Genomic DNA, 25,369 nt, shown 5'->3' with positions numbered 1-25,369 from the left:
GGCTGGGAAGTGTAGGCGGAGCGGGCCGCGCTCAGCGTGCGGGCTCCGCGGCGGGAACATGGCAGCGCTAGAGGCGGTGGAGGCCGCGCTGGGGCGGCGGCAGGAGCGGCAGCAGCAGGGAGGGGAGGAAGACGAGGAGGAAAACCGCGACCGTGACCGTGGCCGTGACCACGAAGGCGGCGGCGAGCCGGCGGCGCTGAGTGAGAGCGGGCGGGATCTGGCGGGCGGGGAGCCGGGCCCTCTGTGCCGGGGCTGAGGACGGGCGGGCGCCATGCGGAGCCCGGGCGGGTTTGAATTTGCACCCTGGGGCCGCTTCCCGTCTCCGTCCGCCCGTGCCGGGGAGCCTTGGGAGGCGCAGGTTCTCGGTTCTCCCGTTCTCCCAGCCCGGCGCGGGACCACACGTGTTCCTGCCGGCCTCGCTACGCTTGAACCGGTGCTCCTGTCGCTTCTTTCTTCCCCAAACTTAGCGGTACTTTGTCTTTGGTGATCGTTCATTATTCCATGAGGTCCCGCGGGGGGCCCGAAGTTCGGCGTGGGCCGCGCGGGCTCAGCCGCGCATCTTTCCTCGGGATTTTTTAAACCAAACCGTGTTTGCACCATGTGCTCAAAGGTGAGCCTGCTGGAGCAGGGAAGTTGGACCGCCGTGGTCCTTCCGACCTGACCCGCTCTGGGATTCTGTAAATTGGTTTTGCTGGACCTCTAGCTCCCCAAGTGAGCCCTTGCTGCCAGCCCATTGCTGCTGCACTCTTAAGGTTCGAGTGAACCGACTCTTCTGATTAATTCATTTTCTTCTGTAAGTGTATTTTAGGCTCTCTAAAGCGTTACTTTGTTTGTGCATAATCATTGATTCCTGGTGGGCATTTAAAAAATCCTGAGGTCTTGGTTCGGTAGCAGTCTTCTTTTCTTCATCGTTCAGTGTGAAAGTTTACATCTCTCCTTGTACATTTACATATTAACTAGTTTTTTGGTTTTTTTTACATATATGCATACGTTATCCTTTTCAACCATTTTAAACTCTCCCCGTGCTCTGAAGATGCAGACTGTCCAGCTCTCTTGGTTTTTTATCACTGCTGTGCTCTCACAATGCATTTTTACAACTGTTTCCACTTCTCCCGCAACTAATCAATAGCTGTTAGGGATTTCTTACCAAACATGCTTTTACTTACTCATTTTCTTTCTATATTAATAAAGCATTAAAAACTATCACCACGAATCCTGCAATTTTTTACTGGAGCAGTAGGCTCCATGCAAATCTTTCTCAGGCGAGTCTTTAGCTTAAAACAGATCTGTGAGGAACACAGCAACAATCTCTGCATAGCAGTGCACCTCCTGATAGATTTTAAGGTAGGTAGAAAAATTTTACTCTATGCTTCTGCTTTTCAGTTTCTTGGGTCCCCGTCTTGAGGTATTCCTTCAATTTCTTTTTCTGTTAGATTTCATAATAAGAGATATTCGTACCCAACAGGAATGTTTAAAAGAAAACAAACAAAAGTAGCCTGGGGGAATGTGAAGAACTGCTGCAAGATCCTTCTAGCCTGTCTTAAGTTGTGTTAAGGAATAGGTGGATAGGGAACACCAGTGAAATCAGAGAATCGTGGAATGGTTTGAGTTGGAAGTGACCTTAAAGCCCATCTTCCACTATCCCAGATTGCTCCCTGCTGCATCCAGAGAACAACCATACATGCGTGCATCCTCTGGAAATAACTTCCAACACAAACCAGTTTGCAGGTCCATGAGGTGCATCCCAGTTTCTGTGTTGGGATAGACAGTGCATGGTTGCCTTTTGTGCTCTGCCTGCTCCTCTCTGTCCCATCCAGGCTGAAAAGCCTTGGCCTGCTCTGTTGCTTCTTGGTAGTTGCAAAGTGATGCCAGTGTTTTATTTCTTGTTATCCGTGGTTGAAATTTCACTAGTCCCACCTGTCCCCTGGAATCTTGCTGGGAGGAGGACAATAGTTACAGATTTAGGTGGCTTTCTGAATCCTTTCCTAGTGCTCCCTTATGTCCCTTGGAGAGGAGTTGGCCAACAGGACCACACCTTCTGGGGATTTCTACCTCTTCCTTCAGTTATTTTCCCCGGGTTTCACTATTCTCATCATTTTATTGTCTCATCTCTCAGCCTCTTAAAGCAAGCACTTGAAATATTTTACCAGGCCCATTATGTGCTGCCCCAGGAAGTAATTCATTTGCAAATGCTGATGGCACCATCACTTAGCCTCATCACTGTCTCTGCTGGTAGCAAATTCCTCCTTAGCCCCTTTGGTATTGTTTGAGTAATGAACTAAGCTGTTAGCAAACATTTTTAGCTGACAGTAAATTGTCAGGAGAATTTGGAGCTCCTCCTTGGCTGCTTTGCCTTGCTTCGGTGCATCCTGCCAGAATGTAACATGTTATTTTGTTCACCTTAAACATCTGATGCTGATGTGTGTGTAGTCATTTCAGCTGTTGTTATTCCACAGTGGTTTCCAAGGACAACTGAAGTGAAAATTCCCCACATACTATTCTCCTACATAATTTTTTTCCTCCTTCATCCTTGTAGTCAGTACCAGATTATTGGGAAAAAAAATGAACATGCTTGTGTAGTTCAGTTACATCAGTGACACTTACTGTGTTTTTGTTGATTTTAAGATGGTTTGGTGGTCTCCGAAAAAGTGAAAAGCAACAACATTGATGTAAAAATTCCCAAGTCAGAATTGGAAGCTGAAGAAAAAGGAGTGGAGGAAGAGCGCCCAAGGGAATCTGATAGCAACATTTTGGATGTATCAGCTGATTACCCAAGAGGTTTGTTAATCAACTCTTAGTATTTGTGTCATGTGCTGGAGGAAAGGTAGAAATACTGGGGAGGAAAGGTAAAGGGAATGTGTGAAATCTCATTTTAAAACTCACCTCTGTATCCTGACCATCTGGATCAGTTGCTTTGTCTGGCCTAAGAAAGCCTGAAGATTGATCCTTGTAAAAACATTGTAAAGCTTGAAGTTGCTGCAGAATTTGTTTTACATTGGACTGGGATGTTTTGTGTGCTGGAATAAATAAAGCAGATTTCAACCTAATTTTCTTGGTATTGGCAAATTCTGACCAATAAGTTGACAAATCAGGTGGTAGATTTAAAAGTTATACTGTTTACTAAGGAAAATAAAAAAAATGGTAGAATTTAATATATCCTGGCTCCACAGTGAATAATTGTTCTTAAATTTGCTCCACTTACAGTTGATACTGAGTTTTTCTAGTCTGTTCATATGGTGGTTTTGCACTGCTTTTGACATGATTTGCATTCACTTACAGTGCTGAGCAGTAAAAAATCAGGTGTGAAGGGAATGTGGCTTGAACTTTTCAGCTGTTTTTTTTTTTTCAAATGAGGGTCTTTCTATCTTAGAAAATTTGTGTGTCAGTATTAAAAGGAAGTAGGAATATATGAAAATATATGGATCTTACTAAACACCTATTCTGGGGATAATTTTTGCAGTCATTCCTGCTGCTGTGGAAGTGAAGGGACAAAAGCAAATATTCCAGTTGCTACTGCAATCATTCTCTTAACAGTGCTAGATTTGAAATGTTACATAGAAAAGTAGCAGTAAACTAAGAGCCATTTTTAAACTAGGAATATTTAACTTCTAATATTTTTGGGTTTTTTTAGACAAACATATTTCAATTCAGAGACACCTTGCTGATCTAGAGAAACTGGCTGACTTGAGAGAAGGTAAGTTTTCCACAGCAGTGTCCCAGAACACAAATCATTGTGTTCCAGGTGTTTACATTTTCCTTTAGATTTTATCTTTAGCACACTACATATATATACACGATGTTTAAGGTGAGGGGTTTTGTAAAAAAGAGCTTTATGATTTATTCTCTTACTCTGCTAAATTCTGCTTGAGCGGTTGTTTGACATTCAGCTACTTTTTATTTAGCTTAGTACTTCGAGGGCTTCAACACCTTTGTTACACAGCCTTGCATTTGCTTTTTGTGTCTCATATGTAGGATTTCCAAGAATTGTTTTATATTTTTCAAAATTATTTTATATAGGGTACATGGTGGTGTTTTGCAGCTAAATTAGGTAGCAGCTTCTTGTTTTGTCCAAAAGATCCAGGAGTTGAAACAACAAAGTCTTGTTCTAACCTGATTTGTTGGGGCTTTTGGTTTGGTGTTTTTTGAACATTTCAAGTCTTTGCATGTGATGTATAAAGTTCTGTTGTTCCTCAGTATTTCTCAGAAGTTTCATTAGCCTCATCTTGCTGGAGTGAAAAATACTAGAAACCAAAACCCGAAGGTTTTAGAAGTTAATGAGTTTTAAAGTTACAGTGATTTGATAAAGTTACAGCAGAAAGAGGCAGCCCATAAATGTGGAGTTTGTGCATGAAATAGGATGTTCCCTGAGGATTTAATCTCTTTACTCATGTTGATTTTGTGTTCAGCCTTTTTTCTCTTGGCCTGCATCTCATCTAGCACAAGTGGTAAGTGCATTTTTTAATTGTAACCATAGTTTTTAATTGTATTTTCAGATGAAAGGAAGCCTTGTCCATTGTGTCCTGAGGAGAAATTCAAAGCTTGCTATAGCCACAAACTCCATCGTCACTTGCAGAATTTGCACTGGAAGGTTTCTGTTGAATTTGAAGGTAATGGCAATTGGGTTTGAATAGTAAATACTAGAAGAAATCGTGGGTATGTTCTGTGTTTCATCTTTCAACATTTCTCTTGACTTAAGCATTTTGTTACCAGCCTTGAATTAGAAGCATATTTTGACAGAATGAATTTTGAGGTGGGATGTAAAATGTGAATGTGAAATAACTCTATTCTTCTCCAGCCAAAATGGTTACAATTGTGCATTTTCTCTTTAGAAAAACACCAATAGCTGCTTGGCAGTTGAAAATGACCATAAAATTTAAAATATGTGTGTAATGAAAACTACTTCAATAAAAGTTTTGGTTATGTATTAATGATAGTCAGACAGACTGGTGGTCAGTTTTGGTGGATCATAAAGATTCCGTGGGTTCTGAAGAACACTTGAAATCTTTATGTAGTTTTCAATATTTATTAGCTTTAACTGTTTTTTAATAAACTCTGTGATCTGCTTGTAAGATGCATTAAAATCCCTGCAAGAAGTTCAGGAAGGAAAGTAAAGTGAGCAGTGTGTGTTTTTTAAAAAATCTAGGTGTGTGGGTTTGTGGGAAAAATGGGCAAGATAAAGTTTTACTACAGATGTTCTAACTGGAGTATCAGGTATCTCATTTTGGTTTTCTTTAACTGTGGAACATATGTTTATAGAGTCTTCACACAAGTGTTTTAACCAGGTAACAATGTTTTTGTGAACGACTCACAGGTACTTTTCGAACTGGAGACTTGGTATAGCTTTGTAAGATGCTCAGAGACTTTCTTAAGTAAACTTAAAATTCTTGGCATTTTAAAGTTTAGAATGTATAATTAGCTGATACATTTCCCTGTGCAGAGAATTAATGTACCAGATAATTGGTGATGTTCTCTTGTTGCTGTCTTGTGAAATCTGAAGCGAGAGCATGTGGTGCAGACTACAGACATGCTGTTAATTTACTGTTCTGGGATGGCATTTGTTTTCCAGGGTACAGAATGTGCATCTGTCACTTATCTTGTCGACCAGTAAAACCCAACCTTGTTGGAGACCAGGTAAAAATGTTGAATCACAGAAATTGTGCATGACTGAGGGGAACTTTTGAGATCTGTTTAGTTGCCAAACACATCTTGTTTCTCTGTGTGTGATGCCAAAGGCTTGTTGGTCTAGGATGTGTGATAGAACCCTTGGGTAACTGCATGTGGTTGTACCCCTCTTGTTGTGGGGGGCAGCTGCCTAGATCAGCTCTAGCTGTAGATTACAGATATTTTGAGTGATCTAGAGATAAGACAGATGACTTCTCATGTGCCTGTGTTGAGTTCTACTTCAGCCATGTTTTATGTATTCTGAAACTACGTAAAAGACCCTATCTTACAGACATTGTCAAAGATGGGAGCTCATTACCACTGTATCATCTGCTCAGCGACTATAGTACGAAGAACTGACATGATAGGTCACATTAATCGTCATGTGAATAAAGGAGAGACTGAGTCAAGGTTTATCACAGGTGAGCTCTGACTGGCATGAAACATTCAGTGTTTTTCTGTCATATACCATGTGCAGTAACTGTGATAAAGGGTGGCAGACACAGGAAAAATACAGAAGCAGTTAGCCTTTCTAATGAAAAATACGCCCTTAATATTTCAGAACTTATGTTTCGTCAGAAGTGTAGCAGAGTTGTGGTTTAGTCTTGCATTGACCAGTTCCTGTGTTCTTATTGAGATAACTAGTACTAGCCTCACCCTTAATGTTGTAAATACCAGCTTGTGTATCTCCAAAAGAGTGAGGGACATGGTATCCGCAGGAAAAAAAAAAAGGTCTGGAGTAAATCTTTCTTGAAATCCTTTGTTTTTTATCCAGACTGCACCAGCCTGTGTTCCCCAAAACAAGTGAAGTTTTTTCAGTTCCAGGGAGTCGTGATAGAGGTGTCAGTAGTTCTTCAGTACATTACAATTCTACCTGACTTTGTACAGAATGAGACTTTGGTTTCTAAACTTGCTTAAACTAGGTGAAAAACATTTGAAATAATTAGAATGCAAGTAGTTTGATGACTAGGCATCAGTTTGCATGTCTGCAAACTGACAGTAGTACCATATTCCATATCTTTATAGATTTTGTGCTGTGAAATACATTGATCACTGTGTGCTTCCCTTGAGAGCTGTGAGCAAAGAATAGCCCATTTAGCATTTTTTAACAAAATGGGTGAGGCGATTTTTCCTCATAGCAGGAGGAGAAATCCAGAGGTTTTGTGATTTGTAGGCTCTTGGAGCCCCTGAAGGTGGAGCAGGTACACCACATGTGTGTTTGAATGGCCTGGGTGAGGACTGGAAGGTATCCAGTTGATGCAAATTTTTCCTGGTTGTTCCTAGGTACATTTTAGACTGGGGATGAATTGCTCAGAGGAATGGTGGCCTGTGTGTACAGCTGTCAGATCTGAAAGCTTGTTTTGCCACAGAAGGTTTACACAGAGCTGTGGTGCTGGAATTGTCCATGTGCTTGTGCTGTTTATGCACGTTTCATGGGGCTGTTCAATAACTTAAAACAGATCAAGGATTTTCAGGGATTTTTACAGTGCATTGAGACACGTTCAGGACTATGTTAACAGGCTCTTAATTAATTAGCAATGTATTATGTTTAGACTTGCAAAACAAATGTGCTAAGCCTCAGGCTCAGAGGCGGGCTTTCTTAAAATGGTGTGGATACATAAGAGCCCAACTGAGGAATGGATCTGATGTTTTATGAGGAAAAAAGACTGGGAGAGCATGATCCTTATTTGCTGCTTTTGAGATTAGAAGATAAATTGTTGCCTGTTTCCCCCCTCATCCTTGTAAACTGGTCCATGTGCTGGATGGATTGCGGCATAACCCAGACTTCCTGTTTTATGGAAGCAGTTTTTCAGTGTAATTTACCAACTGTGTTAATATGAATTTCAGTTCTCACTGATTCTTTCCTTCTGCCTCAATTACTTGTTTCAGTTCGTGCTCCCAAGTCGTCATACGAAGTGGTGAAAGAGTCAGCCACAGATGTGCAGGTTCTTCCCAACCACTCCACGCCCCAGAAAACAGATTCCTATTTTAATCCTAAAATGAAACTCAACAGGTGAGAGAGCAGGGAGCAGGAGGATGCATCGGGGGGGGTGAGGAGTTTGTAGTGAAAAATGTGTTTTGAAAAGCAACCCTGTGAAACTTCTGTTCAGAGGCCAGGAGAGAGGAGTTTCTCGTCAGAAAACTTCTTAACAAATAATATTTATACCAAGAACACTGTATGTTAAATAGTGTAATTTCTGAAGTAATTAAGTATTTTCCTATAATTATTAGATCTTTCCTTAAGAATACTCAGCTGTAGAATTCAACTTGTCAACGTAGCTGAGGTTTTTGATTTACAGTTCTTACCTGTAAAAGGTGGAGCTAAGCTTAAATATTCCATTATTCCACTAAGCAATAGGTTAAAGGAAAACAAATCAGGAAAAGGAGGTAAAAAAGTTCTCACAACTTACAGACTATGGCTGTTTTTTATCTTCCAGGCAGTTGATATTCTGTGCACTGGCCGTGCTTGCTGGGGAACGCAAACCCATTGAATGTTTGGATGCTTTTGGTGCCACTGGTAAAGTTCATTTCTTTATTATTTTGGTTAATATCTAATAGAAGGAAGTGGCAGAATTTCATAACTGGCATCGCATACTCAAAAATAATGTAAGGTACACAATAATTTTCTTAGGTAGGGAATCATGAGCTCCATACAAAAAGCTGTCAAAAGCTGTATTAAGGCTTTTAAAAAGGCTGTAATTAATATTAAAGTTCAGTGGTCTTCTGAAAATCAGTTGTCTTAATGTCCTTAAATTCTGTTTTTCCTCAGGTATCATGGGATTGCAGTGGGCAAAGCACCTCAGAAGTTCTGTGAAAGTTACAATTAATGATTGTAATGAAAATTCTGTGACAATGATTAAGGAAAATTGTCATTTAAACAAAATGAAGGTGAAACTGAACATTAGGGAAGAAGACAATGATGAAACTGTGGGAAATGGAGAAGAAAATAGTGACACCATTGAGGTGACAAAAATGGATGCCAATGTTGTCATGCATTTGAGATCATTTGATTTTATGTAAGTATTGAATATTTCTGTCAGTTTTCTGGTTTGGTAGTGACACACCCCACCCCACTTCCCAGTATGATTATTTGGAGAAGTTGGAAAAATAAAAGAATCAACCGACAGTCACTTGAAATGTAATTTTGTTACATAAATGGTGTGGGGACAGAACTTTAATGTTTTGGAGAGTGCTGGAAAAATACTAGTATGTCTGACATTCAGAATGGATTTTAAATAGAAATGAAAATTTTAACCCCGGCTGGGTTTTTTTAATAACTTAATTGTCTGTTTGCTGAAGGGAAATCCCAAATCAGTTTTGGGGGTTTTTTTTAACTTCTTTTAGTTCAAAATGCTGTTTGTTGCATCTCTTGTTTTTATCCATTTTGCAGCGTGTTAACTCTGAACTAAAGCAGGCTGATTCTTCCAGGTTGGGTATATAGATTCATACATTCAAACCCTATACAGATATCAGAATAAGTGATGGGGGGTTTTTTGTGTTATTAATGACTAACTTCCAGTTCTAAGCAGTGCTGGAAGTTTTAGTCCTGTTCCTTCTTTCTGTTTTAAATGTGATGATAGGTGAAAGTTATAAAACAGTGTAAAGCTAGACTCTGGAAACATTTATAGACACTGAGTGGTACATTCTCTCTTTTCAGCCATTTGGACCCCTTTGGAACTTCTGTGAATTACCTGGACTCTGCCTTTAGAAACGTGAGAAACCTTGGGATTGTGTCATTGACATCTACAGACATCAGCTCCCTCTATGCCAAGGCTCAGCATGTAACCCAGCGTCACTATGGCTGCAATATTGTCAGAACAGAGTACTACAAGGAGTTGGCAGCCAGGACTGTAATTGCTGCTGTTACAAGGTACTGCTTTTCCAATTAGGCTAAAAAATTCTTAGGTAATTATTAGCAATTAGTGACTGGGCGAGGTGAAAATGCATCAGTGGGGTAGGGGGGTGGGATGGTAATGTAAAAATAAAAAAAATACCCAGACTTGCAAACTCTATTTCTCCAGTAATTTTGTCATTTTAGAGCTCCATGGGACTTTCTAAATACAAAATAAACTGGATGAATGGCTTCTAGCTAAGCATTTAGTTACACTTGCTTCAGTGGAACCTGATGTTCACTGCAGATCTTCATACTTGAGGCTGAAAAGATGGATGTGTTTGCTGACTTGTGAAATGAGTTATTTGCATATAGATACTCTCAGTAAACTCAGTCCCTTAAATAAATGAAGACCTAAAACCTAATTGGAGAAAAAAGATACAGGCAAGAGGATGGGACAACTGCTTGGGGAAGATGAGGGGGAAATGACATCACCAGAGGTTTTGAGAATGCCAGAGCACAAATGCTGATCTGAACATGTTTAGATTTCCCTTTCCTTTCCCTGCACATTTGATGCTGCAGGTGGCAGCTATTCCTAGCTATGACAAAAAGAAGTAAAATTGCCTTGGCCTGCCAGGAAAGCCACAAGATGAGGCACTTCAGAAGGAAGACTTCCTCCTGATCTCTCAAATCTTCAGTACCTCTTTCTGGGAAGGATGAGCGCAGCCGGTTCAGGTGTCCATGGCAGTGTTTGCTTGCTGAATTGAGTACAGTTTGGTTTTTGTGGCTGTTTCTCCCCCAGAGCTGCAGCTCGCTGTAACAAAGGCATTGAAGTGCTGCTGGCAGTGGCTCTGGAGCACTTTGTTCTGGTGGTGGTCAGAGTTCTACGGGGCCCAACCCCTGCGGATGATTCAGCAAGGAAGGTCAGATACCTCATCCACTGCCAGTGGTGTGAAGAGAGGGTTTTTCAGAAAGAGGGCAATATGGTGGAAGGTAAATGGCTTTTCTTTTGCACTTTGTCTCTCTGTTCTGTGCCTTGTTTATATTTACATCCCCTTAGTAGCAGTTCCCTTGTGTGTGAGTGGTATGTGTGAGGTGGAGGGGGCACTGTGCTTCATGGCCATGGGCTGGATCAGTTGTCTGCATGGATTTTCCGGTAAATGGGACTGGATTTTTGGCACAAATTGCTCAGGTTTTGGCTGCCCCATCCCTGGAGGTGTCTAAGGCCAGGTTGGACAGGGCTTGGAGCAGCCTGGACTAGTGGAAGGTCCCTGCCCATGGCAAGGGGTGGCACTGGATGGGTTTTAAGGTCCCTTCCAACCCAAATCATTCTGAGATTTGTTTCGACACAGAACATCCTCCCAGCCTGCTGGAGCTGCCAGGATGCCTGGTATGTCCATGGTTCTGCCACTTCAGGAAAAGCCCTTAGTGTTGGGTAGCCTTTGATGCTGTTGGGTTCCTCCAGACAGCAGCAGCTGGATAGCTTTTGGAATGCTGGAATGCTTTTCTGCATTTCAGTTCCTTAAAATGCAGTGGACTGAGCAGTCTGGTTTTCCCCTGCTGTTGTTAATGGGCTGTCTCCACAGACAGGTTAGCAGAGGCAGGAGACAAAAATTGCACTCCTGGAGATGCTGGCTTGAATGAATATAAACCCTAAAACCTTGTTTCCAAGTTAGAGGCTCTTGGATAGCTTGCTGTCCCCTCATAGTGTCTTGGTCCTGCTCAGAGTTCAATGCACGAGCATGCAATGAGCCTGATATTAAAACGTTGTTAAAAAATCAGATAAAAGTTTGAAGGATGGGGATGCATAGCTGAGTACAGTGTTATGGTAGAGATCTTAATTTGTAAATTGTTTGCTTAATGCCTTAGTTGCACAGGGCTTACTAGACTCGTGGGCGGACTGTGTTTTGCAGATGTAACTGGCTGATGTTTCTGATTCACTGGCACTTACTGTTAATCTGGACAGTTGCTTATGTAATGGTAGGAAGGCAGATATTTTCCTTGTTACTTGAAAGAAACATAGGGAAGTTACATTGGGTTTTTTTTTTTCCTTCAGGGTTTTATCACTGCTTACAGATCAAGTCGTCCATCACTAAATCTCACTATTATTATAAATAAATGAGCTGCTTGGCAGAAGTTGTGTGTCACACTTCTGTTGTTGCCCTTCCAAATTCCTCACTGGAGTGAGCTCCCACTGCATCTCTCTGTCTCTGCAGTAACACAGTCATGGCTGGCTATTTCCAAATAATTTAAATGCTGTTTTTCTGCTGCAGAAAACCCTTACCAGCAGCTGCCCTGTGACTGCCACGGCAGCATGCCTGGGAAGACAGCAGTGCTTCTTGGTCCTCTCTGGTAAGTTCACATCACAGGACACATTTGGAGAATCACTCTGGGTCCAGGAGCTCTGAAGCTCAGCTGTTAAACCATAACAGTTTTTATGTTACAAAAGGAGGTACAGCAATCAGGAGGAGCTCAGGAAACCGAGTGTGGATTTGAATTTAGCAGGGTATTCAGTTTTCCCTTCATTCAAACCAGTTAATAAATAGTAACACCTTTTAAATTTCACATTTAGTGCACCTATGGAATATGTCCTGCACAGGAGAACCTGCCTCTGTGTTCCTCTAATTGCCAAATACTAAGTAACTCTTGTTACTCTATATTTGTGGAGAATTTATTGATTAAATCATTACATGTGCTGATGGTAACAAAGACTACATTGCTTGTTAATCAATATTAAAAATGGTTGGCAATCGACAGTACCTTTCTTGTGGGGGTTGAATGACTTTCTCAACATCATAAGACAGAAATAAAATTACTGTTCTTGAGAACTTGCTGCTATTTTTTTTTTTTTTTTTTTTTTAGCAAGACCAGTGTTGTTGTCATTGCAGAATAATCAGTTCAGTGTAACATAATTGGTGATCAGTTTGGGCAAGAGAATTTTGGAGCAGCTTCCATTAAGAAGCCATAACTTTTAACTTCCCTTGCATTTCATAGGTCAGGAGCTCTCTTTAACACTGGATTCCTCAGGAGGATGCTGCTGGAGGCTGTGCAGTATGGCTTGGATGAAGTTCAGCCACTGCTGAAGACATTAGTTTGTGAATCAGAGTGCACAACTCTCAAACATTTTTCTACCCACGGTCCTGGTGACGAGAACAAACAAGGTAAGGAAAGGGGCAGCTTGTTCACAGAGAGGACTGGCTTTGTGGTGATGTATAGACATGCTGATCTGTGGTAAGTTACTTAACAGCAGTGTACCCATAGAGTTGACTGCATTATCCAATAATTATTTCCTTCTGTGTAATTAAAGCATCTGGCCACTTTACAGTAGAATTAATTTTGCCTTCTAATTGTATTCTAGAAGAGTGTGGCGTCTATATTAGAACACCAAATACTTCTGCAGAATCCTACTTGGTACATGGTAAGTGGAGCATTTTGGCATAGCTTTTTTATATTTAGCAGTATTGCACTCCGGAGGTTTTTTTCCCCACCTATTACAGATTTTATTTTATCTTTACCCAGAATCATATTTGCTGGTAAAAGCAGAATGCCAAATACTCTGTGAAGGCCACTTTAATTTACTTGTTACAACCGGCCTGCTCGTTAAATTCAGGCCAGATTTTACCTCTGCAAACACTGGCTTACAAAAGCAGGCGCACAGCTGAAGTTGCTGCGTGGCTTTGTTTTCTGTGTACTATCTGAGGCTTCGCTGGCATTTTTGGAGTGCCTGTGAGCGCTGAGGGTTTCCGTGGCCTTGTTGTTGGTGCAGGGAAGAGGAAAAGCGAGGAGGCGTTGCGCGGCGCGGCGAAGCGGCAGCGGGCCGAGCACAGCACCGAGCACCCCCCGTTCTACTACAACATCCACCGGCACAGCATCAAGGGCATGAACATGCCAAAGTAAGTGTGGGCTCACCTTCCAGCCCGGTCTGACACTGACACACAGCTTGTTCTGAGTCAGCCCTGTCAGCACCACGTCTGTTCTAAACGCGGGGGTTTGGTTTTGCTGCGTCTTTTCCCAGGTTAAATAAGTTCCTGAACTATCTGTCAGAGGCTGGATACCGCGTGAGCCGAACCCACTTCGACCCCATGGGAGTGCGCACCAATGCGCCCCTGGCGCAGTTCAAGACTGTTCTCGTGAAGTACAGCATTCCCACCTATGTGGGGGCACAGGCAGAAGGCCCCGTGCACCTCCCTGCAGAGATCCAGGTGGGAGAGGAGGTTCCAGCTGCTGCAGCAGTTAAGGTAGAGGAGGCCGAGTTAGCGGAAGATGATAAATGTGAAGTATCCGCCGCCATGTTCACACAGCCCTACCCCACTCACTGTGCTGCTGATTAATGAGGATGGGTTTGTTCATCAGGATGTTACAGACTTCCAGCACACCCTGTTCCAGTAAGCCACTCCTTCCTCCCAAGCTGGAGTTTGACCATTTTGAGCTGCCTGTTGTACTTCGAAGGGACAGTTTAGACTTAGGTAGCAGAACTTTGCCCTGATCCCGTCATAGCTGTGGTCACAAAACCAGCACTGTGGGAAGGCTGTGGAGTTACCTGCTGTTACGCTCACCTCCTTTTCACACTGAGGCATGGAGGCTGCTTCCCAGTCTGTCCAAGCCTTACTGCCAGCATAGCATCCTGGAAGGGGGACAGGTCCAAAAGTGTTCAGCATTTTGGAATATGAGATTATTGTAAAACAGCCTATTCCTAAAATGCATCATTCCTAAAACCTGGCCAGCTACGATCCAGAGAGAGGGCATGTTAAGGTAAGAAAACACAAGATGAAGTGCCCTCTGAGTTAAAGCCAGGCAGCCCTGCCTGGGTGCAGCTGTAGCTCCAGGCTGCACATTACTCTGCATTCAGGTCTGTGTCCAGGGTTCCGCCTCCAGGCAGGAGCTGATCCCAGGGAGAATGGGCTGCTACCAAACTTTCATTTGTTACTGAACCATAGTGAATTGTGTAGTCACTCTAGGTAGTTGTCTGCTCAGAGCTTACAGTGATTGTGTACTGCAGAAGGGTACAGGCACAAGGGACTAGAGTGGGTGTTCAGGTGAAGTTTTGTGATGACTTGTCAATAGTAACTGAGCTAAGATCTCTTCTGTGAACGAGCAAAGCTGCCAGGTGTTGGCAGTTCTGGTTTCCTTAAATACATGGCAGCATTCCAGCCAAACAAGCTTGCCTTTGTCCTTCCTTTCCCTCACACATAGTTCTGATATGTCTGTATTCTACTTGAACAGTTGTCACAGTGGTGGCTGTTTCTCACAAGTTTGGTGTTCAGCCTAGCCCCCAGTGTTAGTAGGAGCAGAATATGAGGGGTTGTTACCCATCTCTGAAACTTTACAATAGAAGTAACATGACTAATACACTCCTGATGATGCAAAACATCCTATGCTGCTGTCAGACCAGAAGTTGATGCCTCTTCCACTCTTTTCAATTCCAGATTGCTTTGGTGGAGTTATTCTCTAACTTAAAAAAGAACCACTGAAGGGTTCTTGAATCAGTGGTACAGTAACAAGGTTTCCTTCAAAAATGTAGTGCTTACAGTTCTTTTCCAAAGATCACCTGGGAGTACATTGGAAAGCTAAATGAAGGAGAGAATTTCATGTTCCCTAGTGGTGTTTTTTGGGTTTTTAAGTGGATAAAGAATTGGCAGATGTTGCTTGCAGGTAACACACTTCAATGTTAGTAGGATAAAAGCAGTCCTAAAGTCAGTTACCTGGGGCAAAGGATTGTTCTGATTACAGTGAAGTAGGTTAAAAAGGAAGTATAACTGAAGCCCCTTGTGGGAAATACTTTTGATTACTCTTACAGCACCTTTTAAGGAGCTGAAGGTTATTGAATACCTTTTCCAAGTCAAGGCAACTATGTGCAGGGGCAAAAAAAGTGTAATTCAGAGTTGTCTGTACAGTCTGGGCTCTTCTCCTCTGCCAGACAAGCAGAAGCTGTTGCAATCTGGGGTGGGGGGGTCCTGTTGTCAGGGACCAGCTGAAGGGGTGTTTGTAGCTCAGGCCTCTGAGAATTCTCTTCCTCTTCAGTAGTTGTCTCTGCTGTTGACCAGGTAGGGTCAGTCCTGCCATAATCAGCTGACAGAAGATTACTGTTGGTTTCAGTCTGGAGCCTGAGACATCTTGTTCCTCCTTGAACTGCTCCACATGGCCAGGTTGGCTGTTACACTGGGAGAGCGGGAAGTAGGTGAGGATAATGCAGGAGGTGGTGGCAAGGTCACAGCTCATTCCCTGTCACTTCTTGGAGCAGCCAGTACTCAGTGCTGTGCCAGGCACCAGTGAGACCTTCAGCAGATCTTTGTTGGACCAAGGTGTTTTTGACAAGTGGCTTGTCCTGATTAGAAAATCACAACTGATCAACTGCTGGAAGCCTGGAGGGAAATCAGTGCAAGGCCATCAGCTGAACAGCAGGCTGGGGAATAAATGCCAGAGGACAGACTAAAATTATGCTATAGTATGATCCAGTTACCCATATGGGCAGTACAGTGTCACCTCTACTCCTCAGTACCTGAAGGCCATATCCTCCTACCCATGGGGTGTTTCCTGTTTTGCTGCGATTAAAGGAAGCTTTCTGGGAGTTAAAGCTCTTCAGAGGCAATTTGGGTAACCAAAGGTGACCCAGAGAGCAGCAGGATCTCCTCAGTCAGTGCTCATGTTCAGTCCATCCCAAGAAACCCTACTCAGGGCATACTCCAGCATTGCTGGGTTTAACCAGAGTGCTGTGAAAATCCTTCATCCCCTTCCTCAGGCTGCAGGATCTGATTGGAACAGCAGCATCTGTGACAGGTCAGTGGAAGAGCTGATACCTTCTTGTGTGCCCCTATTTCTCACTGAAGGCTCAGGAGCTGAGCTGCTCTCAGGGGACTACAGCCACCACTGGTGGAGCTGAGTGGCATCTGCACAGCCCCAAGGCATGGCAGCAGCAACACAGACACTGCCCAAAGGAGGTCCTTTATCAACCACAAGAGGAAGCAGCACTGCAATTCCCAACAGGTTGTTGGTAACACTTTTGCTTTTATTGTCAATTTGAGCATTTCAGTGGGACTTCAGTTGGACAGGAGATACTTTAGTTGGATATTAGGCTTACCCGTACGTAACACACATCATATACTTATAAAAGAACATGGCTTTAAAAGGGGAAGGAGTAATGGCGTTTTGGAAATAAAATAGTTTATAGCACTAAAGAGTCACAGTGCAATCAATGGTTTAATCAAACAGCTACATTATATATATAATATTTAAAGAACATAAATATTCAGGAAATTCACTACAACATGAAAATAAAAGCTTCACATTCTCCCACGCTTTTCAAAAGAACTGGAGACAAAGTGACAGCTCCTAGACAGACTGCTCAGCTTCACAACACCTCTCTTGCTTAAGGGAACTGTCCCTCCCCTCAGCTCTCCCTCGGAGGGATGCTGGCACTAATTTAGAGGTTTCCCCAGTAACTTTAAAGCATTTAGCACAGCCACTCCCCCACCCCCCCTTATATTCCGTGGACATGCACTACAGTCTATACAGCAACGCTTCACAAAGTCAGCAAAAACAGGTCCCTAATAGCTGCCCCTTTGTGCTCTGGGGCCTGAACACTTCCATTTCATGTCACAAAAGCCCAAAGCTCTCCAGTCGGAGGAAATAATTAAGTTACCCAGAGAAGCCTGTGCAGTTTCCACAGTGGGATAAAGCTGATCTGAACAGCAGCCAAAAGGGACACTATTTACAAGTGCTAGGAAAGCCCAGAGCCAGAGAAGGGCAAATCCTTCCCAGGAGAATCCCCGAGCAGCAGAATACTTTTGTATCACATGCCAAAGCCAGTGGGAGTCCAGGCAGGACACAGGAGGAGTGTAAACCACACCGTGTGTGGAGCAAAGCCTGGTGCTTCCGACCTACCATCAACTCATTTTGCTTTGAGCCACAGGGGAGGGTTCATCAGCAAGTCTTAGAGCAAAGGGAACCTTGTGGTGACAGCTTCCCTTCAGACAGGACATGGGACAGGCAAAGCCACAGAGCCCTCAGAGCCACAGCAAGGTCCAGAGCCAGGGAACGGGGGCTGCACATTCAAATGACCAGCAGATACTGGGCCTTACAGCACAGCCCACTGCCACGTTGGGAAACCTAGGCCTAAAGGTAAGACACTAAATGGTAAACTTAGTCAAGTACTGAAGTTGTCTTCCAAAGTGCTAAGCCATGTTTGTTAAAGCTATGGCAAAGTAAAAAAAGTAGAATCTTGAAGCAGCTTACAGTCAAAGTCTTCCCTACTCACATTGACTGGGAAAAGGTCCCTGCTGAGGTGGCACAATTCCCCAAAGCAAAACATTTTGATGGCCTTGTGCTGGAATTTGGGCGATTTGCTTTAACCAGAAGTTTTCTGGACAGTTCCTTTATAGCACATTCAAAACAGGGATCCTGCTCTAGGGAACAGAGCAGGGCTATGAAACATCCAGGTTTCCTTCAGTTCAGCTGTGAGGACAGGGAAACATTGCAGGAGGGGCCAGGCAGGAATCAAGACTGGCATGTCCTGCATGGTGAAGAGTTATGGGTTTGGGGTGTTTGGGTATTTTTTGACTGAAATAGCCATTAAAACCAACCCAATGTGATGAACCACCTTGCACTGAAGTATTAAATTAAGCCCAGTAAACAGCAAGGTTTTAAAGTGTCAGTTTTCTCACTGCAGCTCTCTTTGGAATCCCAGAATCCCAGGATGGCTGGACTTGGAAGGAACTTTAAACTCCCTCTTAGTCCAAGCCCCTGCCATGGGCAGTAATACCTCTCACAAGATGCAAAATTCACCTTCATTCACAAGAAAATGTCTTAATGAACCTTTCCTAGAGAATCAGATTACCTCTTGCTGCAAGACTATCCCAAATCCATTTTCCACCAATCAATTCTTCAGATGGATAACAGTCACCAAATTCCAACATTTAACACATTCCTTGGCATATGCTACTATTAAACAGACTTCCTTGGCCACCCAGCACTCCACACTTCACAGAGGCTACTGTGTCCAATGGAGCAGAAATCCAGATTTACCTGGAAAAAACAAAGCCATTCCAAACTGGAACACTGGATCAGGTATCATGCATTAGGAACAAAAAAGCATCTCAAACACTGGAATGCACTGGAGAAGGTCATTTAGTCTCCTAGGGAAAAACCAAAAAACCCAACCCAAAGACTAAATTAAATACGGCCCAGAATACTGTCTAGTCATATTACTGAGTTTACTGAGAGTGCCTGAAGGCACCATGTATGTTGTCCATGAAGATACTGGTGGTGCCTTATTTTAATATTAAAGAAGTTGTAGCTATAAAAAGAGTTAGTTCCATCCCAGTTTCCCAGCCCTTATTTGTGCTCCTTGGTGGGGGCATAGTACAGTTCCATGGGTTTGTTCACTTTCCAGTACTTCTCACTGACCAGCTCCAGGGAAAAGGACCCATTTAGCACCTAGAAGAGAACAGGAAGACAGGAGCAGATGAGGTGATCTGATGTCATGCTGTGAAACAGGCTACTTAAATCAATACTTAAATGTGTTGACTTGCAGGAGTCACCAATAATGTGGCACAAGTTACAAGCTAAAAACCACAAAGGAGTGCAGTAATTATTCCAGTGAAGTAATATTTTTCCCTCTTCAACTGTAATTGGAAAACAACTGCATAAGCCAGATCATGGTTGGTGCCATCACCGCATTTTTCCCAAGTAATTTCTACGCCTCCTTTTCTACCAACCAAGCTTTTGCCAAAAAGCAACTGATCTGCTGCTAAATAAGGTGACGCCATGAATTTTACCCTGAGCCAGCTGGGGAAGAGCCCAGCTGAGTGGGCTTGGAGCAGATGTGCATGCAGGGCTGGGCTCTGCCGGGGCAGCGCGGTGCTTACGGTGAACTGGCCGGCAGCGGTGGCGATGTAGATGGTGTACTGCTTCTCACTGGCCGTGTCCAGGTTCATCTGGTTGGACTCGCCCTTGCTCCGCAGCTCCTCCAGGGCCAGCCTCACTGCCAGGTACTTGGACAGGTGATCAACCGTGGCATTGCCCGAGGTCTTGATGTACCTGTGACAGCAGCCACACAGATCATCAATCATGACTGAGCAGCAGCGCGGGAAAAGCCATCTGCAACATCCCAAATATTAAACGTCAGCTGTGAAAAGGCCTTCAGAGATAGCTCCCAGCTGAAGCTTCGCACAGATTTACACACATCACAGAGACATGTCTCAGCAGCAGAGAAAGCCAAGAAAAGACCTGAGGAAACACCACAAATCTACTCTCTGCTGTGAGCCAGAACTTGCAATCTGTGCTTGGACTGGATTATGAACAAAAAAATGTCAGGACAAGCTGCCAGCTTGCAAATCCTGCTGACACGAAGCTGCTCTGAAAACTGCTGACGCTTATACAAGGTTTGTTTATTCCCAAAGAATCTTACGGTAAGTACAAAAGGGCTGATATAACACCATCATGCCACTAGTGAACTACAATGCTAGAAAACCTTAAAAACATCTTTATTTGTGATAAAAGGCTTAAAACAGCTTATGACTGTTATTTTTGTAATAGTTGAGGAATACCATCTACCTAACTTGGAACAGAAAGAAGGGAAGAGTTCTTATTTGCATGTGGCCTTGGCACAGGTTGCCCAGAGAAGTTGTGGCTGCTCTGGTGTGTCCAAGGCCAGGCTGGATGGGGCTTGGAGCAACCTGGGGCTGGGGGAAGGTATCCCTGCCCATGGCAGGGGTTAGCACCGGATGGGCATTAAGGTTCCTCCCACCTCAAACCATCCTGTGGTACAGTTAAACAGGATGTGGTATGACTGAAGTAAATTGATGTTTAGAAGCCCCAAGAAGTGATGGGAAAACGAAAGCACCAGGAAATAGCAGGAGTGTATCTGGAGATGGCCAGGGGCCACTGACCTGGTCTGCGCGCTGTCATCGTTCTCCATGAGGGTGGGGTGAGGCCTGAACACCAGCTCGATCTCGCTGGCCCCGTCCATCACGGGATCTATGGCCACAGTGGTGTTGTTGTTGTCCAGCTCCAGCCCAGAGTCATCCGAGGTTTTGGTCCTCTTGTTGCTGGGCCCTGCTTCCTGGTTGCTGTGTGTGGAGGCATTGCTGCAGTGGGAGCTGTCGCCGTTGTCCTCGGCCCCGCTGCCATTCTCAATCTGCTGCTTCTTGCCCCGCTGCAACCTGGCCACGGGGAGACAGAGATACACCCTGACCTATCCAGGATCCACCCAGGTCACAACACACCTCCTCCCCAAGTGGGGCATGTGCACATGCAAGCACCGAACATTTCAGAGAGATTTAAAATCTAAAAAACTACTAATATTAATTTTTTTGTACAAAAAGATACTCATAGACAGAACTATTCATTTATTAATGTCCCTCAAAAACCTTTTAGCTATGTTTCAAGACTATTTTAACTTCACACAGTTGTTTTTCAGGTAATTGCAGGCCTTTATTTTCATCCCAACATGGATCCACATGTGATTAGAATTATTGAATCACACCATGCTTTATCATGCAAAGTTTGGGGTCTCTCCCAGCTGGCTCTCTTAGGTTTAAAGGCATATCTGGAATTTCACCACGGTGTAAACACCACATATTCCAGCCTGTGAATTAAGTCACAACTAAACCTCATGTCTTGATATTCTGTGCATTTATCGGCACGTAAGGGTAGCATTTTGGTACAGAATTCATGGTGCTTTGGTTTCTTATCTAAGACATGACAGCCATAATTTGGTAAAGCTATCAGGCTGCCACAGCAGTCGCAGGTGAGTGATACAGAGATTTCTGACAGTACACAAAAGGTTAAAAATTCTTTTGCTAAAGGTTAAAAATTGTTTTGGCAGATATCGGAGGAGAGGAGAAGATTCTCAAGCTCCACAGAGCTTGAGGACAGGCATTGTATTTTTAGCCTAAAGGCAAATGAGGTGATTATGTACCTGTTCATAGCCTGAATCTTTAATCCCTCCTCGATGCTGTGACTCAGGGCTTGCTGGTTGTTGTGCTTGCTGATCCTGGCCAGCACCCTCTCCTGATGAGCTTCGTACTCATCCCGGCTCGGGTAAATCTTACTGATGAGAGCGTCGAAATTGGGGTCTGGCCGCAGGGACCTTTTTGAAACGAGCTTTTTGCGACATGTGGGACATTCCTTGTTGCTGGACATGGACAAGAAGGAAGCAGACAACACTTAACTCTCCAGCAGTAACAAAACTCTGCCCCGTTGCTTCCATTCGTGGTCAAAGTGCTCACTAAGACTCAGTATTTATAGTAAATCTGGAAAGGGGCTTCTGTCTCTTGACAGATCAGGTAGTTGCAGATATTTAAACAAAGATCCCAAACATATCTCTCCCTGCTGCTCTTTTATTTTAAAGTATGTTTGAGCAAACTATTTAGACTGAAGAGATCAAAAGTTCCATGTTCCCTTCTTCTCTTCATTTCCCGGATGGATTTTTACCTATAAAAAATTGATGTCTAGTGGAAATTATACTGAGGCGTAGTCTTAGGAGGAAATTCTTCCCTGTGAGGATGGTGAGGCCCTGGCACAGGTTGCTCAGAGAAGCTGTGGCTGGCCCTGAACCCCTGGAAGTGTCCAAAGACAGGCTGGACAGGGCTTGGAGCAACCTGGGCTAGTGGAAGGTGTCCCTACCCATGGCAAGGGTGGGATTGGATGGGCTTTAAAGTTTCTTCCAAGGAAAACCATTCTGAGATTCCATGACTTCTAACACTCGCAAGACACATAATTTGAAATAGCTGAAGGCCACATAATTTGAAATGTATTATTAGGAAAAGGAAGAATAAGGGAAATGAAACCCATTTTTGTCCGTGATGTCACTATTACTTTATTTTGTCAGTATTTTGTTTTACTGTTACTGTTTTGTCAAATTACTTTGTCAGTATTTCTGTTTTACTGTTACTGGATCTAAGGGAAGAAAAGAACACAAGAGTACTTCAACTCCTTGCAAGAAACAGAATTATGAAATTATTTTTCATGATGAGGCAATATGATCTATAGCTGAACATGGAAAAACAGGATTTGCAAGGTGTGCTGCACATTCAGAAACTCCCAGTGCACAGTGACAGTCCCACATCAACCCCCTGCTAAGGACTCTTCCACCCCAAGTGCAATGGACTGTCTAAACCCTCTTACCTCCACAGTGTTCATCCCTGCCTCTGGCAGCATCCCATCCCTCTTCCCCGTCAGTGTCCCCTCCCCATGCCTTGGCAGTGTCATCCCCCCTGCATCCTGGCAGTGTCCCCTTCTCATGCCCTGCAGTATCCCCTCCCTGTCCCTGGCAGTGTCCCCTGGCAGTGCTCACGTACCCGCTCCGGAGGGCAGTGATGATGCAGTCAGCACAGAAACGATGCAGACACTCCTTCGTGGTCATGGTGTTCTTGAGCATGTCCAGGCAGATGGGACACATGAGCTCGCTGTGCAGGCTTCGTGGGGACACCACGATCTCCAGTCCATCTGTGATGGCTTCCTGGCAGCAAAGAAGGGAAAGGTTCTTTCCTGGGACTGAGTCCCTTCCTCGTGGAGACAGCACGTTTTACCCAAGGAAACACAGCAAAGAGACACGACACAAACACATCAAGCACACAAAGGCCCAGTGCTGCCAGTCCTGCAGCACACAATAAAAACAAGGAGCTGCTGGAGAAGGTCCAGGGGAGGCCATGAAGCTGATGAGGGGTCTGGAGCATCTCTCTGATGAGGAGAGACTGTGGAAGTTGGGCCTGATCAGTCTGGAGAAGAGGGGACTGAGAGGGGAATCTCATTAATCCGTGCCAAGTATCTCCAAGTGGTGTCACAGAACAGTGCCAGACTGTTCAGCAGTGACAGGACAAGAAGCAATGGCCATAAACTAAAACACAACAAGTTCCACCTCACCATGAGGAAGAACTTCTTTCCTTGGAGGGTGCAGAGCCCTGGAACAGCTGCCTGGGGAGGGCGTGGAGTCTCCCTCTCTGGAGACATCCCAAACCCCCTGGATGTGTCCCTGTGTCACCTGCTCTGGGTGACCTGCCTGGGCAGGGGTTGGACTGGGTGATCTCCAGAAGTGCCTCCCGAGCCCAGCAGGGTTCTGTGATTACCTGGGGTGTTCTCTGCAGCTCGTACAGACTGAGCTCCCAGGTCTTGCTCAGAGGCTGCGTCCCGTTGGTCTGCACGGCCTGAGACATGGCTGGGGAAAGAAGGGACACAGGCTGAGCTCACAGCTGTGTCTGGCTCAGGATCCTCTCCTCTTCCAAGCCACAGCAAGCAGAGGCTCCAGGGAACACCCGTCCCCCCTCTGCTGTGTCACACGTGGATAATCTCCTGCTTGTACCCCTCCAGGAGAACTGGGGGAGCTGCTCAGCCGTGAACACTTGGCAAAAATCAATTCAGTTGTTAAACAAAAGTGACACAGAACTGAAGGCCAGAGAACGTGGGCCACAAATGCCACTGATGTGGAAAATATTCCTAAAACATCCACTTCCAAACATGCACATGGGTCAGGCAGGGTCTGCCTCCTAAACTGAGGGGAAGGGTAAAATGAGACAGGACACAGCACACCAGTCAAATGTGCTCACTGGAGCACACCACGAGGGTTTTTCCTTCTTCCTTAAAACACATCCCATGGGTTTTCCCATCAGAGGTCTGAAGGATACCGAAAGATCAAGAGAAACACAGTCGCTGCATAATTTAAATAATAATAATAATTTTAACAACACAGAGAAACTACACTGCTGTTCCATCAAAATTTTAGCATTATTGTATGAGATGAGGCAAAATTACACATAGAGTCACTGCAGATGTGAAAAAAGTCTGGTCAAAGCAACAGAAGAAAATTATGTCTCTGAACAGAAAATACTTTTATGCTGGGGGAGATGAGGCGTCGCTTCCCATGACTCCAAAAACACCTGTCTTGAGCAGGAAAACTTATCTCAGAGAGTGGTATGTTTTAAAAAATAACTGTAACTGTACAAATGGCAAGACTGCAGTTGCAGACCTTTTTTCTAAGTGGAAGAAGTAGAAGTGTTTTCTTTTATTCTTTTTTTAAATCTGGGTTTCCAGACCCTTCAATTCAGCAGCTAAATGTATTTTTTACTGGTATCTACCACATACATTATAATCCATTTTCCAGCTCATTAAGTTCTTTATGAAAAGGCCCAAACTCTCTGGAGAACAAGGTTACTATATAAGCTTTAACTAACTGTGAAGGGGAAAGCAAGATAAGCTGTGCAGAGTATTAGATCTAGTTTCATCCAGGCACAGACATCAGAGTTTTCTGACTTGGTATTTTTCTTCTTTTTGAGGAAGGAGGGGAAAAAAAAGCTGACATAAAATAGCCACATCCACTGTAATGTCTATTAAGTAGAAATACAGAATCCTGGAATAGTTTGGGTTTGAGGGGAGCTTTAATATCATTCAGTTCCAACCCCCTGCCATGGGCAGGGACACCTTCCCCTATCCTGGGTTGCTCCAAGCCCCATCCAACCTGGCCCTGGTCACTGCCAGGGATCCAGGGACAGCCACAGCTTCTCTGGGCACCCACCCTGTGCCAGGGCCTCCCCACCCTCACAGGGAACAATTTCTTCCAATATCCAATGCAAACGTACCTTCTGACAGTCTGAGGCACTTCCCCCTTTTTCTGTCACTCCAATTCCTCTCAGAGTCCATCTCCAATTCCAATTTTACTGTGTTAATACTGTGCCCTAAACCCACAGTTTACTTGTCCCAAGGGACATGTTCCTCTGTGGGGATCAGAGAAGCCCCATGTCCAGCTAAGACCCCACCAGCCCAGCAGAGGTGAGAAGCCACCACATTCCCAGTTGCACACTGAAGCACTGGGCTGTCCTGCCAGGACTCTTGAGTGTTTTATTTCAGTTATTCAGTGGTACGAATTTAATGATGGTCTTAAGT

At 44.1% G+C, this 25,369-nt stretch overlaps 2 protein-coding genes across 3 annotated transcripts; one reads left to right on the top strand and one right to left on the bottom strand.

Annotated features, from left to right (window-relative positions):
• Positions 1 to 58: 58 nt before the first annotated feature.
• Positions 59 to 14,331, top strand: TRMT1L (tRNA methyltransferase 1 like). 2 transcript variants are annotated; one of them, XM_062497868.1, is made up of 16 exons: positions 59 to 200; positions 2,626 to 2,778; positions 3,632 to 3,694; positions 4,494 to 4,607; positions 5,567 to 5,631; positions 5,954 to 6,083; positions 7,552 to 7,675; positions 8,100 to 8,179; positions 8,432 to 8,678; positions 9,320 to 9,532; positions 10,296 to 10,486; positions 11,767 to 11,845; positions 12,488 to 12,654; positions 12,852 to 12,911; positions 13,260 to 13,386; positions 13,509 to 14,331. In XM_062497868.1, the coding sequence occupies exons 1-16, from the start codon at positions 59 to 61 to the stop codon at positions 13,822 to 13,824; spliced, it is 2,271 nt and encodes a 756-aa protein (XP_062353852.1). In that variant the 3' UTR covers positions 13,825 to 14,331. The 2 variants fall into 2 exon arrangements, with proteins under 2 accessions (XP_062353852.1, XP_062353851.1); XM_062497867.1 differs by having other exon boundaries at positions 3,632 to 3,742.
• A 4,492-nt stretch (positions 14,332 to 18,823) lies between these two features.
• On the bottom strand, positions 18,824 to 23,646 carry RNF2 (ring finger protein 2). Its single transcript, XM_062497671.1, has 6 exons — positions 23,560 to 23,646; positions 22,792 to 22,952; positions 21,411 to 21,626; positions 20,380 to 20,652; positions 19,357 to 19,528; positions 18,824 to 18,925 (listed from the first exon to the last, which is right to left on the bottom strand). The coding sequence occupies exons 1-6, from the start codon at positions 23,644 to 23,646 to the stop codon at positions 18,824 to 18,826; spliced, it is 1,011 nt and encodes a 336-aa protein (XP_062353655.1).
• Positions 23,647 to 25,369: the final 1,723 nt, after the last annotated feature.

The sequence above is a fragment of the Cinclus cinclus genome, chromosome 8, assembly GCF_963662255.1.
Source record: "Cinclus cinclus chromosome 8, bCinCin1.1, whole genome shotgun sequence".
NCBI lineage: Eukaryota > Metazoa > Chordata > Aves > Passeriformes > Cinclidae > Cinclus > Cinclus cinclus.
The sequence above is the reverse complement of the archived record's forward strand: the minus strand, read 5'-3'. Positions and strand labels throughout refer to the sequence as shown.

Excerpts from the sequence above, each read along its gene's own strand:
- TRMT1L (XM_062497867.1), top strand. The coding sequence starts at position 59 with ATGGCAGCGCTAGAGGCGGTGGAGGCCGCGCTGGGGCGGCGGCAGGAG. Across the intron at positions 12,912-13,259 it reads AGAATCCTACTTGGTACATG|GGAAGAGGAAAAGCGAGGAG; the intron begins GTAAGTGGAGCA and ends TTGTTGGTGCAG. Across the intron at positions 13,387-13,508 it reads AAGGGCATGAACATGCCAAA|GTTAAATAAGTTCCTGAACT; the intron begins GTAAGTGTGGGC and ends GTCTTTTCCCAG.
- RNF2 (XM_062497671.1), bottom strand. The coding sequence starts at position 23,646 with ATGTCTCAGGCCGTGCAGACCAACGGGACGCAGCCTCTGAGCAAGACC. Across the intron at positions 21,627-22,791 it reads ATCACTGCCCTCCGGAGCGG|CAACAAGGAATGTCCCACAT; the intron begins GTACGTGAGCAC and ends GTCCATGTCCAG. Across the intron at positions 20,653-21,410 it reads AAGATTCAGGCTATGAACAG|GTTGCAGCGGGGCAAGAAGC; the intron begins GTACATAATCAC and ends CCCCGTGGCCAG.